This window comes from Pagrus pagrus (assembly GCF_965226575.1).
Source record: "Pagrus pagrus genome assembly, chromosome: 4".
Lineage (NCBI taxonomy): Eukaryota > Metazoa > Chordata > Actinopteri > Spariformes > Sparidae > Pagrus > Pagrus pagrus.
The window spans coordinates 8,674,924-8,689,302 of record NC_140188.1 but is presented as its reverse complement, the minus strand read 5'-3'; the positions used below and the strand labels follow the sequence as shown (position 1 = coordinate 8,689,302).

General features: G+C 45.3%; 1 protein-coding gene across 2 annotated transcripts in view; it reads left to right on the top strand.

Moving 5' to 3' along the window:
* robo1 (roundabout, axon guidance receptor, homolog 1) overlaps positions 1-14,379 on the top strand; it is a 44,120-nt gene that overhangs the window by 15,398 nt on the left and 14,343 nt on the right. Inside the window, exons 8-16 of one of the 2 annotated variants that reach the window (XM_084350324.1) lie at positions 1,767-1,848; positions 2,029-2,197; positions 2,292-2,458; positions 2,563-2,684; positions 4,338-4,569; positions 5,475-5,596; positions 7,782-7,953; positions 9,957-10,157; positions 12,920-12,946. In XM_084350324.1, the coding sequence (XP_084206450.1) occupies positions 1,767-1,848; positions 2,029-2,197; positions 2,292-2,458; positions 2,563-2,684; positions 4,338-4,569; positions 5,475-5,596; positions 7,782-7,953; positions 9,957-10,157; positions 12,920-12,946 (1,294 nt within the window). The remainder of the gene's footprint in view (positions 1-1,766; positions 1,849-2,028; positions 2,198-2,291; positions 2,459-2,562; positions 2,685-4,337; positions 4,570-5,474; positions 5,597-7,781; positions 7,954-9,956; positions 10,158-12,919; positions 12,947-14,379) is intronic. The other variant, XM_084350325.1, reaches the window with a different exon arrangement.

Genomic DNA, 14,379 nt, shown 5'->3' with positions numbered 1-14,379 from the left:
AGACACCTGCACACATGTACAAACACTCTCAGATGTCTTTTTTACATCAAGCCTGCCTGGCATTTCTATATACATGTATATAGAAATATAATTATGCTATTAATCAAGATTTTCTATTAGGCTGCCTTTTAATGTCCAAATCCATTCGAATAAGCTTCAAAGTTGTCCATATCACATCCGTAATGTGCCGGGCAAACCCCCGCTGGTTGGTAAATAAAGCATGTGTTCCCTGCCAGCAACCAGCTCTCAGTGGGCTGTCAGTTAGTTGTCGCGGGTTTGAAATGGAGTCTGTGAAGTCGAACAGTCTGCAGTTCCTGTCAGTCACTGAGCACAGTGGGTTCTGTGAGTTATTTCATGTGTGAGCGTACGCGCGTGTGTGTGTGTGTGTGTGTGTGTGTGTGACTACAAGCTGTGCGATGCTGAACACACTCTCTGGGAGAGGCGAGCAGGGGGTGCTGACGTGTCTTGCAGATGGAGGCGTCACGGGGTCAGAGTTCGCGTCAGTTTGCGGCGTCCTGATGGATGCCGGCATGTCTTGCGGTGACACGATTGCAGTGTGATTGGGCCGCCGGTGCTAGGCAGGCGGGAGGCGATGCGTCTGAACCCCTCTCCCGCCGTAGCCGAGCAAACTCCGCAGGCGCTTTACATTAATGAACTCGTCATTTCTCCCTGACACCATTTTAATGAAGATGTTTCTGATGCATGAGGTAATTTGTGAATGTGATCGTGCGGGTGTTGTTATTATTGAGTTTTAATACATTTCTTTACCACCCAGACAAATAAATACACACCTTGAGGGTCACATTCACACTACAATTTATCTCTTTCTGTTTTTCTGTCTTCATTTTGCTTACACACCAGCACCGTAGCCCTCAGCGTACGATGCATCACCAACAAACCAGAACAGAATTATTTGTCTTTACTGCAGTTGACAGCAGACATCTTTAGAAATGCAGTAATGTGAAAATGTGCCATATACCTTTGCCAGCAAGGCTATGTTTTGTGTTTTGTTTATCAGCCTTTTAGCTAGCAGAATATCTCAAAAACTTGTCAGTCGGTTCAATTAAATTTAGCAGCGCCAAGAAAGAACTGATTTGTTTTAGGTCTGGATCCAAAAATCAAGGTGACGATCCAAGAATTGTGCGAGCGAAAGGGCTTTTTTCCAGCCCTTTTTTTTCTCATGAACTACTGCACTTTCAATTAAGAAAACCTGGCACACGTACCACACAATTACCTCTCTCTATTTTATGTGTATTTTGATGCAGATCCAGATCCAATGCAGACTTTCAGCTAATAAAATAACTAACTTCAAAAGACTTTCTGGAGTTGCAGCTCCCGAGCTAAAACATAACAAAGCTACAAATGACTACACCATATCAAATTCAGTACAGATTATTACCACATCTGTTACACAGAGCCGTCACTTGCATGTTTTGTACTCCGGGATGGCAGAGAGAGAAAAAGAAAAAGGTCTCCAATTAGTCTGTGATCCTGTGGAAATCTTTTCCATTTGACTAGCAGTGCCCCGCCACTTGGCCTCTCCAGCTGCTTTCCCCCGGTTTCTGCTATGAAAGAGATGATATTGAGATTATCGGGCAATGACAGCTGCCTGCTACAGACTCCACCAGAATGTCAATAAGCAGAGCAGTGACGGTGGGGGGAGAGATGGCAAGAAGAAGAAAGAGGGAAAGACACAACTACCAGTTCAGGAAACTGTGGCACATGATTTACATTTAACCAAATTTCCTCCCCTTTTCCTCCTCCAGCTTGGTGACACCGGCACCTACACCTGCATCGCGTCCACACCCAGCGGAGAGGCCTCATGGAAAGCCTACTTAGAGGTCCACGGTAAGCCTAATAGTGAGGTGTTGGGTCCATTTTTAATTTCTTGATATTTTTGTAATGATCTCATTCTGCTTTGTGAAAGAAAAAGCCAAATTCTAGAGGTAATATTGAATAGCCATTGCTTGGAAATAGCAATAAACTTCATTCTTTCCCTTTCTTTCCGTCTGTCTGTTCCGCCTTTAGAGTTTGGAGTGCCAGTCCAGCCAAACAGACCTACCGACCCAAACCTGATCCCCAGTGCCCCGTCCAAACCTGAGGTCACTGACGTTACCCGCACCTCGGTCACCCTCACTTGGAAGCCCAATCTTAATGCTGGAGCCACACCCACCTCCTATATCGTAGAGGCCTTCAGGTAAAACTATCAGCTTGGCGATCAATAAATAAAACAGTTTCATTGCCCTAATAAAACCTATTTAATGGTAATTCTCTCTTTTGTGTGTCCACAGTCATGCATCAGGGAGCAGCTGGCAGACCTTGGCAGAGCATGTGAAAACTGAGTCATTTGTACTGAAGGGCTTGAAGCCCAGCGCAGTCTACCTCTTCTTAGTACGGGCAGCCAATGCCTACGGGCTGAGTGATCCCAGTCCTATCACTGATGCTGTGAAAACACAAGGTGAGAACTGCACCCTTGGGTTGGAAACAGTACACAGTGTTCTGGATTTTCCAGTAGTAAAAGATAAGATCATTAATTCTTTATGCCTGTGTGTCTGCGTGCAGATATCCCTCCAACCAGTCAGGGTGTGGACCATCGTCAGATCCAGAAGGAGCTTGGAGAAGTGGTCATCCACCTGCACAACCCCACCATTCTCTCCTCCTCATCCGTCAGGGTGCAGTGGACGGTGAGTATCATTTTCACCATGAATGCACTGTTGTCACTTATTTTTCTTAAAGCTACAGATCGCCACATGGATCACTGGTACAGCTGGTCACCGCAGCTCCAAGGTTAGCTTAGTGATACGCCTACGGTCAATTTGTCAGGCTACTCAGCCGAGCTAATGTGCTAACGTCCTAGCACCCTACAGAGGAAGGACACCGCGGAGAGCAGCCCAGAACACACAGTCCAAGTGCTCTTAGTGTCCATCTGGCATGAGCCTGAACTGGTCGTCTGGCCAGAGACCAAAAATCTGCAGCTCTGCCCACAGCGGACCTTCCTTAACCGCTCCAAAAGCAAGACTGCAGCGCCCAGCCTTCTGCTAGCCATGAAGCGTCGTATAGCAGTGTGTGGCGTGCCAGTCTGTGCCCTCTCAGATTGAAAACACTTGACGGCTGTTAAAATAATATAAGTGAGAAGGAAGAGGCGGCCAACTCATGCTCTTAAGTGGAAATGGCTAACAGATGTTGAAACGGATAGGTGGGAGAGGAAGAAGCAGGGCTTGTGATGATGTTTCCTTGCTGTTACAAGCTGAATATGAAGTACTGACGTTCAACTGATGTGGTTAATGTCATCTAACATAATCTCTTTTTTAAGATTATAAGACGATAAAACTATACATGGTAGATATTAGTCTGTGGGATGTCTAACTGAAGGGTAAGAACAGTCCCAGGTTTGACATAAGGCCACCCCTGCATTCCCAGGTATTATGAAGTGTCACAGTGAGTGATGAATGGGACTGAAAAGGACACTGACATGTCAAGACTGATTTAAAACATTACTGCCCAGTTACCCTGTCTCCGTGGAATGTACCAGAAAAAACACACGACATGAAGGAGACTGACATTACAGTTAAACACCACAGTTTCCTTGTTTTGTGGGGTTAAATCTATTCCCAATGTGGACTTTTAACATTTTCCTTTTGTCTTGTGGTAAATGGTTGCACAGCTTTCAGGCTAATGAAGACCACCTGAGCCGGCAGCATATTTTACAGGGGAGGGATAAAGAAATCACTAAAATCTTTACAAGCCAGTGCTGCTTGCCTTCCACAGGGACTCTCAGGGATATTAGCCTACTGGTTAGCGGTTATTCTCTTCTCCAACAAAGCAACATTAATTATCCCTAAATTGAACCAACAGACAAATCTCTTCCAATTACATTTCTCCTCTTTGTTTAGCTACATCAGATGCCGATTAACTTTTACTAAAACATCCACTTTTCCTCCTTCTTCCTCGACTTCAGCAGCCAGTCAGTACACTGGAGAGCGGGACAGGATGAGACAGGCTGTTCTGGGAGCCTGGGCCCTATTTAACCAGCTCCAGACTTAGAGGAACCTCTGGCCAATGACCTCATACTGTGGTTTGCACAAATCGCTGCTGCTCCAAATGGCGCATAGACAGTCAGTCAAAAAGAGATGTAGATGTGGATGGATAAACAGAGGGGCGATGTGATGAGTTAGCACCTCATTCCATACAGCGCCTTGTGTATCAGTTGCACGCATCCGTCGCTGTCTAGAGATGCTACAATCCATTACATTGCTGTATCATTTTCCACCGAGGAACTGTGAAGCAGCTAATCAAGTCAAGCTGACACCCGTCTGTGTTCCCTTGCCGTTCACTAGGTGGAGCAGCAGTCACAGTACATCCAGGGCTACAAGGTGATGTACAGGCCTTCACCGGAGGGGCTGCAGAGGAGCGAGTGGGATGTGTTCGAGGTGCGCACCCCAGGGGAGGACAGCGCTGTCGTGCCACACCTCCGGAAAGGAGTCACATATGAATTCAAAGTCCGCCCCTTCTTCAATGAATTCCAGGGGACGGACAGTGATGTCAAAATTGGCAAGACGCTGGAGGAAGGTGGGGGGATGTGACTGCGTGTGTGACTGTGTGCACGGTTTGCTTTAGAGCTTGCATGTGTGCATGCATGTTTTCATGTTTACACAATTTTATGTGCACAGCTTGCATGTGTGAGAGCATACAACAGCTGTTCACAGCAGGCAGCGAGGGCAGGATTATGTTTTGTTCAAATGTGGTGTATTGAAGCATGCATTGGTACAGCTCTTTAAAGGGCCCTATGGAAACCCGTATACGCCGCTCCAGTGCAAGTGTTATACTAATTTCACATAGGGTGTGGTTGTGGCAGTCTCATGAGGTTTGGTTGAAACCCAACTACAAATTTCAATCTGCAGCAAACAGTTAAGCGAGATGCGAGTGCAGAGTGTTTAATAGAGTTTTTGTGTGTGATTCATGTGTGGGAGTGTTTTGATCTTTCTGTGCTGGATTCTCCTTTGTTCCCAATTTTGTTGATATTTGTTTTCGCAGCTCTAAACACGATGTTTGTTCCTCCATAAGCAGAAAAATTCCTCTTTTGATAGCATTCAGACACACGGCGATTATGTCTTTTATGTTGCGTTCATAATTATTTCAGTTTAATTACCGTTGGACCACAGGTTCGCTTTCAAACACCACCATCATAACTCGCTGTCTGGTTTGAGTAAACAGTTATTTGCTTTCATTTACCCACGAGAGCACTTGTGTTAAACAAACTCTGTTTTCAGATAAAAAGCAGCGTAATTTTGATGATTAGCCCTTTGTTCTCATCTCGGCTTCCGTCTCGCGCAGAGATAAAGGACCAATCATGACAGCTAAATGGGATGATGGGAGACTGGGAGAGACTGCATGCAGTTATGACACAGAAAATCTGTTTCACATATGTGAAGGTGTGTTTTTTCTTTTTTTAATCTTTTGTCTGCTCCCCTCAGCCCCCAGTGCCCCGCCTCGTGAGGTTACGGTGACGGAGAGCGGGGACAATGGGACCGCCATCCTGGTCTCCTGGCAACCCCCTCCAGAAGAGGAGCAGAATGGGGTGGTCCAGGAATACAAGGTGACAAAAACACAGCCAGCAGTTACACCAGGTCGGAGCAAGTGGGACTCGAATTGTAGAGACACACAAAGATGCAGACAGAGTAGATAACAGAGACAATGCACAGACACGGAAAGGTAATGTATTCCTAGTTGAGGCACACCTTTGTACACTCCTCAGTGCTCTTCCTCTGTGCGATGACAGACTCAGAGACAGGAGAGGAAAGGAGTCAGAGCACAGGAGCTGGTGTAAACTGTTGTGAAACAGTGCCATCTGGTGGAGACAGTAGACTCACACATCTGGGGACTTGCAGCAGGAGCAATTTCTGTGGTATTTATTGATAGGTGTCATTTTTTTTACTGTACTGCCCTACAAAGCCAAACCGCACCATAATTTTGGTCAAAAGTGACTTAAATTTGACTTTTAAATGTCTGTTTTATCTGGTGACACGATTTCTAAGTTCAATCTTGCTCTTTCTCAGAGAAAAAGCAATGTAAAAGTTGCAGTAACTAGAGGATCCAACTAAAAACCAAGGCAGACCACATAAAATGTACTTACTCAGGGACTAGATTATAATGTGTGAGAGCAAATCATTTGAGAAAAAAAGGTTTGCATACGTTTTACAATAACACAAAATATGTCAAATCATCGTAATATTTTAAAACTCACAATATTACTTGAGGATTGTTTGAATCTCTCTTCTTATTTCAACCTTTTAAACATGCAAACATGAAAACAATTAAATACAGATATGTTATAAGAAAAAAAAGCATAAAATTAGATTTAGATTTTCTCAGAAGGAAGATAAGAGGAAGATTGTAGCTACTCCACTTTGCAGTTGCACTCCCTATATATCTTTTTTCAGGTGATACTAAGACAGAGAAGTATCTTCATTTTTAGGGTCATAGGTCAAATAATTTGTCTTGATTTTAAAGACATTACAAATCGCTAATAATACATATTTAATAAGAACATAACTGCTGTTCCACCTATAATGCATTTGGCTGGATAGTCAAAAACAGTTTGGCTTTAAGTGCTGTTTATGGACCACCTGTCTGACATTTTCCATGACAGATAGCATATTTCACCTATTTATTTGTATTGAAAAAATGGAAATAAAATGAATTTCACATTACAAACCACCACATTATATATACAGGCAGTTAACAGTGTAGCAGAGTGGAGGACAACAAGCTATAAGAATGACCAAGGACATAAGCGTGAAGCGACAGACCTCCATTATAATCCGTTAGTTCTTTTGCCCGTGACTGCGCTAATGCATCCTTCAACCTACAGCGCCTCTCTCTCAGTCCCCTTTTCTTCCACCTTGCCTGATAATGTATGCTCTTTTTGTAATGGCCCCACTTTGGACAGCGCTGTCCTCTCATACATTATGCTGTAGAAGTCCTTTTTTTTTTAATTGGAAAGCTTTTTGTGTCACACGGAGTGTAGGCTGGTGGCGGAAGGGAGGGATGAGGCAGAGCGAGTAAAAAGTTAAGCCACTGTTAATTTTCCAGGTAAATGTTTTCTGGTGATAGGCTTTAGAGTAATTTCATGGTTTTTAAGTTCGGCTCGAGAGCGTTCCCTGCTCATTACCGAGCTCGGTCCCTAGCGGCACTTCCACTCACCGCAATATTTTAAGATACACAGAAAAATTTCAGGGCTTTGTAGTTCCATCACACAGGTACAAACGCTCGACGAGCAGATGTGTGTAGCAGGAAGTGTGTATGTTAACCTGGTTAGCTGGTGGGAGGAGGTGAGGGGGTAAAGAAAGCAGAATGTCAGGGGGGTTCAGGATGTGGAGGTCTCCAGGCCTCACGCTGAGGTGAATGTATACTTCTCTTTGTGACCGCTCTCCTTCCTGGGAGTGACAGCACTTAACTTCTGCTGAAATTGGGTTATGGGGGTGATTACTGATCCCCATTTGTTTTTCATGGGCTTAAGGCAGCACAGAGACATGTTATGGCTACCTCAGCAAATACTGACCCTGTGTTGAGCACGGCCTGTAAAACTTAAACCCACGCTGTAAAATGTTTTCCTACCTCAGAGATGTAACACAATACCCACGGCGCGCCAAAACGCTGCAATAGCAGCACTGACCAATTACAAGGACACAGATTGGTGGCAGCTACCAAGCCGAATGTTGTCACAAATCCCTCAAAACATTGCCTCAATCTCCACTTTGTCTTTGTCTCTGTTATGGCAGATTTGGTGCTTGGGGAACGAGAGCAGGTACCACATCAACCGTACAGTTGACGGCTCAACCTTATCCGTGCTGATTCCCAGTCTGGCCCCGGGGATCCGCTACAGCGTGGAGGTGGCAGCCAGCACTGGGGCGGGTCCAGGAGTCAAGAGCGATATCACCGTCTTCCAGCTTGGTGGGTAGAAACAACCTTTTATTTCTATCTCACAGGAGGTCAGATAATTATTTTGTTTTTTGCTCCAGTGGATACATGCGCCGTGTTTCAATGTGTTTGTCCTCTGGCAACGCTCACACACAGAATGGAGCTCAGTCATCTGACAAATAATTATGGCATTAATCCAGTCATCTCAAATTAAGAGCTTTTTCAGTAATATGACTTCCTGCCAGTAAACAGACAGTTATGTAATTCCTTTCTTTGTAGTAGCGGACATGTTCAAGCCTCTGCCTGCTTTTCCTTTCATTACCAACACTGATGCCTAAAAACTGTAATCAGCGTGATGACTGTTATACAAACATCATCACACTCGCACAGAAGAGTGTGATGAGTTTGAATGACAGGGAACTTTTAGCTCCAGTAGCTGTCAACGTGATCAACACATTGAATTCCTGTTGAGCCGGCTGCCCCACCCTGCTCCGCTCTCCAGTCAAGGATGCAGTGTACTCTGCCTCTGCTCCGCTTCAAACAACAAAGGCAATAATGAATCCTGCACTCTGGGCTCTGACATGGCATGCTATTAATGCTAAGAAACAGACTGCATCGTGGCCAGTTGCTGTAATTTGCTTCTTGTTTTGTGTCCCTTTTAGTCTAGACGGACAGATATTTTGAGACGTTTTGTCAGTTTTTATTCCCCCAAAGCTCCGAGCTGGCCCGCTCCGGAGTGGGATGGAAAACACGTGAATAGCAGGATGAGGCAGAGAGACAGAAACAGAGAGAAGTCCATCTGGTTTTAAATGTGTGATTGAGTGGGCTGGGATGGGCATGAAGAAGCACTGGCTGTGACTGATACAATTTCTCTCCCTCGAAGAGTTCCTGTGGTGATTGTTGCCATGTTCCAACACTGGAGTGGAACAATGTGCCTTGGGGACCAGCGCTTCACCCAAATGCATTTGTCACACTCTGAGCTTGTCTGCGTCATCACAGCCCGGATACCTGTACAGTCCCTCGTGGGCTGCTTAGTCACATTGGCATGCTCCGTTCACTCGGCCGGGCAGAGCCACAAATTGAGAAGACAGCCAGTCGAACGGAGACGTAGACTGAGCGACTGAGACAAAGGCAGACGGAGGGGTTTGGAGGGGTAAAGGCAGCGAGCTGGTTTCACTGGGGAAGTTGTGTTTTTTTTTCTTGCCTCTGGCTAAGAAAGTTGGTAGAGATGAGTGGCTACAGAATGAAAGACTCCATGAGAGAAAGAGATGAAGACAAAGTAACACAAACATGAAGAAATTTCAGAATGGCAGCGGGGGTGGGGCAACCAAAAAAAAAAGTCTTTCATGTATCACGCATGAGGGAGAAGCACAGAGAGAATAGACAGATGAGAAAAACAGACCGAGAGCCGGTTGTTGTGTGCTTCTGTACAGACGGTGCCTTTACAGTGCATTTCACATTAGAAACGGCTTCAAGGCATTCGCACCTCAGCTTCTCACAGATGTGCCTCACTTCGCTAATTACTGTGGTGTCTGTATTTGAGGGATGATCTCACCGGATTTATTTATATGATTATGAAACCAGCGACGCTCGCTGTAAATGATGCCCTTCTGTGATTTTGCTATCCCGGCTCCATCGGCCTCGTGTGGCACACAGGCATGTGTTTGAATGTCTTCGGCTGCTTTTGTCTGCTCTCCTGCCGTTGTTGACTGGGATTTGCGATGAAAGCCTTTTGAATAATGGAGAGAAAACGACTCCATTTTCACAAGCTAGCCTCATACGCGCCTGCTGAGATGAAGAATCTTTTTGTGTGTCTGGAGAGAGAGGAATGTTCCTATTTATGTACCACGCTGACTCCATTTATTGTTGAATTTATTTTTTACCTATTTCAGGTTTTGCCAAATAACATTTATTTTCCCTCTTTTCTCGACTGTTGTCACGTTCCTAACTGCTTTCATTTCATGTGTGTTTGCACCACCAACGGTACCTTTTATCCTTTCTAATCCTGCGCTCCTCCAATCGTTCCCCTTCCTCAGATGCATCTGGGCGAATGACCGAGAATGTGAACCTGGAGAACCCCCTGTCCCAGCAGATCTCAGATGTGGTCAAGCAGCCGGCCTTTATAGCAGGGATAGGAGCTGCTTGCTGGATCATCCTCATGGTCTTCAGCATCTGGTTGTACAGACACCGAAAGAAGAGGAACGGCCTCTCCAGCAGCTATGCAGGCATACGCAAAGGTCAGTTTATTGATACGACAATACACCATGAATGTTACCATACCAGGGATATCCAGGTTAGAAAACATTTTCTCACTAACAATTTTTGGCGTGGCACTCTGTTTATTTCTGTCTCTTCCCAACTTCTGCCAACCCACCTCCCATCCTGCCCGTCACTCACACAAAGATGTCTTTGTAGAGCGCTCTAGGTGACGTCTAGCTGAAAGTACTCTCCAGTAGAGTACCTCAAGACTCGATGTGAGTTCCCGCTGAGAGTGCTGCGTGAAGACATCCTTTATTTCTCTTTCATACTTCTGTCACGCTGATTTCTGTGAGAGTGTTTTCACTAAAAAGTACATTTTGAGGTCCAACAGCTCTCGCTTTTTAGCAACTCCCTCATGACTGTGCTAGTAAATAGAGAATGTCTCACCATAGTCCCTCTTTATCAAGGACGTGCTTACGTTTTTACATCCTTGAAGTACTCTTGCTGTCCATTTAGAGACATGAATTCAGATGTGGTGGAGTTGAGCACTGAGCAGTCCTGTTAATAGTGAAAAATCCGTTCCTGCCCATGTGTGTTTTGGTTGCATTTCGCCCCTCTCAGAGTAGCCACAGCGTAACTCAGTAGGGTTTTTTACCTGACTTGAGTCAAAGTGACAGGGTTCATGACATGCCCAACCTCTGCCGACAATAGTTGGAGTATAAAGAAAGCTATTAGCCTTTCTTTCTGAGTCTCATTTATGTGTGGGCCGGCTTAATGCGTGGCCTTGGGCTGTGCAGCTGCTGCCTGTGAGCGCTACCTGCGCCGTCCGTCCCCACTCCTGGGCTCAGGTTTACTGCTGACTGCCAGGGTTAGAGGAGATCCAGCCTTCAACCTTGAGACACACGCAGACAATAGGCCGACTTAAGTGTTGCTGTTGCTAATCTGCGGCTGTCACATATAAAACACAGGCTGTCCACGTTGTGAATCCACCGCAGTCGCGTTTATAGTGGGAATTGTGAGTTATGTGAAAGTGAGAGACACATCTGCTCATCTTTTCTTTAAGCTCTGTGGTCTTTAACAGCTTGTATACATACCTGTGTGGTCCATGATGGTCAGAAAATTTTAAATGTTTTATGTCACATTTGCTGGTTCGAGCTTATAAAATGAAAGGAGTTGCTGCTTTTCTTTGTCGATTCTGATACCAAATGAAGAGTCTTTGGGCTTCTGGACTGTTGATTGGACAAAAGAAGCAACCTGAGGCGATCTGGCTGGACTGAATGAAATAGTCATTCATTGTATCCCTAAAACAGAACCGTAACTTTGAAGACTCTGTGAGCAGTAATGATCTAGGCGGTAGGGAGACTGTGTAGGCTGAGGTTACCCTCTGACTTTCTATGATTCCATATATTGATGTTTATTCACATTCATAAACTCACGAAGCTCTTCAGGGGCACAGTACGCAGACATGCTCCCCCTCCTCCTCCTCCTCCTCCTCCTCCTGCACCCAGACCACAAGAGGCCACGGTCTTTGTTGGAACTGGTTACTAAGAATGTTTTGAAAAGAGAATAATTGCAACCACATGAAGCAACAATCTGCACTCAGGGTGAAATAGGTTGAATCGGGACTTGTGTGATGTGTGCAACTTTGGGCTACAGTGTATGCTAGTGTTGCCTCGGATTACGTATTTAAATTTGGAAACTAGAAAAAAAAAAAATCCAATCACTTTCCCTTATTTCCTTGACAATGAATGCAGCCGTGCAAACCTGATGGTGTGCTTGTGTTGATCACAACTCGTGCAAATGACAACATTTAGCAGTGTGCAAGTGAAATAACCCACAAATCAGCTACAAACATTAGATTTCAGCAACTTAATAAGTACTCAACTCATCGTAGGTCAGTCAAAGCTTCATCGAGCCTGGGATTGAACATATGCAACAGTCTTGTGTGAGGATATGTATTTTAATCACGTTTACATTTGTCACAGGCTGTTTTGCACACCAAGTGTTACCCCGTCTCCTCTTCAAAGGCGTTCATCAAACAGATAAAAGCCATCCAATCGCTCATATCTTTAAACTTGTTTGAGCGTCAAGAGGACAAATCCTAACATGATAGGATGATTGTGGCATTTAAAGGACGTTTGTAGGCACAGGTGCTGTACGAATATATTACTTGAGGAAATGAAGTATACGAGGAAAGCAGCGTCTTTCTTCTCAGATGTTTTCACTGTAGGTTGAAGGGAGACAGCAACATTTCTAAAATGCACATATTTAAGGCAGTGCGGCGGATGACGATGAGCGCGGAGCAATGTTGCGTCAACTGAAATGAATACTGTAGCCTTCTCCACGTCTTCAAAGAGGCTAACAACAAACACAGTACATTGTACAGAAGATACCCACAGACCACACCAGCCATTACAGAATGTAAATCTGCTTACAGCAGGCTGATTTTTGTGCACAAGGGCCTCTTCCATGCCAAAGTGTGAGTAATTGAGCCGTGAGGGTGATGATGTGAGTGTTCGAGATAGCAACAGATATCTCCCGGGTGTGTGACCCCCGCCCAGCAGGCCTCTGACAGTCTGGGCGAGGATTTGAACCAGCAGCTGGTTCAACACTCACTTTCCCCCAGTTGGGGTCCGGGGATGTCTGCTGGGATCAAAGAGCATGGGGCAGCGAGTAGCGTGTGAATACAGGCTAAAGTACTTTTTGTGGATTTGGGTTCTTGGACAGAAACTATGTGGTGATGAAGCATAGAAAGTATGCAACACGAGCTAACTCTGTCCCCCTTATTCTGTCCCTACAGTGCCGTCCTTTACATTTACACCAACAGGTAAGCACCCACAGTCTGTTTTTATGAATTCACTGAACAGCACATGAGCACCAGCCTTGTGAAACACTTCCTTTAACAAATGAAACAGCTAATAGATGAGAGCAAATGACTGTGGAGAAGGCGGTCGAAGGAGCCGACCGTTGCCAAAGTTTAAAAGAAATACCAAGAAATAAACGTTCCGCCAAATGTCGTGTCAGAATGTCGTGCTTACAGAGAGGCAGGCCACACGACTAAGGAGCTGTTAAAACTAGTGGTAACTTGATCAAAGGGGCTGCTGGCAACCTCATGGGATTCAAGAGAATGACACACCACCAGCACTCCAACACACCAATTAGATAGGCAAGCAGCAGCGCGGCTAAGGAGGTTATCTGCGAATTGAAGTGACACAGCGTAAAACAGATAAAAGAAAAGCTCTCCGTGCCTCTCTATCCTCTCTCTCTCTCTCTCTCTCTCTCTCTCTCTCTGAGCTTGTATTTACAGTCCTCTCCTCCTTTTATGTCTTTCACTCGTGGACTCGAAGTTCTTTGTTCCCCTGAGGTGTGTCAGGGGTGTTGGCAGTGCTTAGTGCAATAGCGGATGTGGAACGGTAAAAGTGAGAGCAGGAGGAGGAGAGCGAGAGAGACAATACTCCACAGTTTGTGTTTGTGGTTGCCCTGGCTGATCTTGTCTGTGCAGAGGTCGTATCTAAACAGTGGTAGTGTTGTTTCCTGTTTCTGCCTCGAGGCTCGCAATCAGGTGGAATAATTTTGTAGTTGCAAGAGTGTTTCATCAGGTGAAACACATTCTTTGCTTGTGCGGTTGGCTTTCCGTCCGCTTAAGAAACAAATCTCTGCCCTGGCACCCGGTGTAGAACCAGGACGTTACAGTGCATTATACCGATTTCCATCTAGAACCAGATCCTGATGCTTTGGTGTGCATTAGAGAGAGCTAATCTCCGAGCTCCTCCGGGCTGCATGCGAAGACCAAAAAGCCCCACTTCCTGTTTTGAAAAAGAGACAGGGCCCCTACCTACCCTTCTTCCCCCTTTCCCTCCTCTCAGGGAAGAGATTGTAATTAAAGTTGGAAGTTTATCTCGGCTTCACACACCGGCAGCTTAGAGCTCCTTGAAAGAGTCCAACTTGCAGCGTGCCGAGCTTCAAACACACTGAACCCGAGCCAGAAAACCAAAGAGCTCTGCATCTCTGTTCTTCATAAGCCTCTTACATATCCTCTTCCTGCTCCTGTTGCTATGTGTGTGCGTGTGTCTGTGTGTGTGTGACTCAGCCGAAATAATGCACCACACATTCGTTCACAAGCTCGCTTGAATTGACACAATAAGACACATACACACACGCACTGTGAATAATTTTGTTTTGACCTTGCATGACAACTGGCAGAGATGTTGTGATGTGATGACAGCGATAATAATGTTGGACTCTCATTATTTCCTCTCT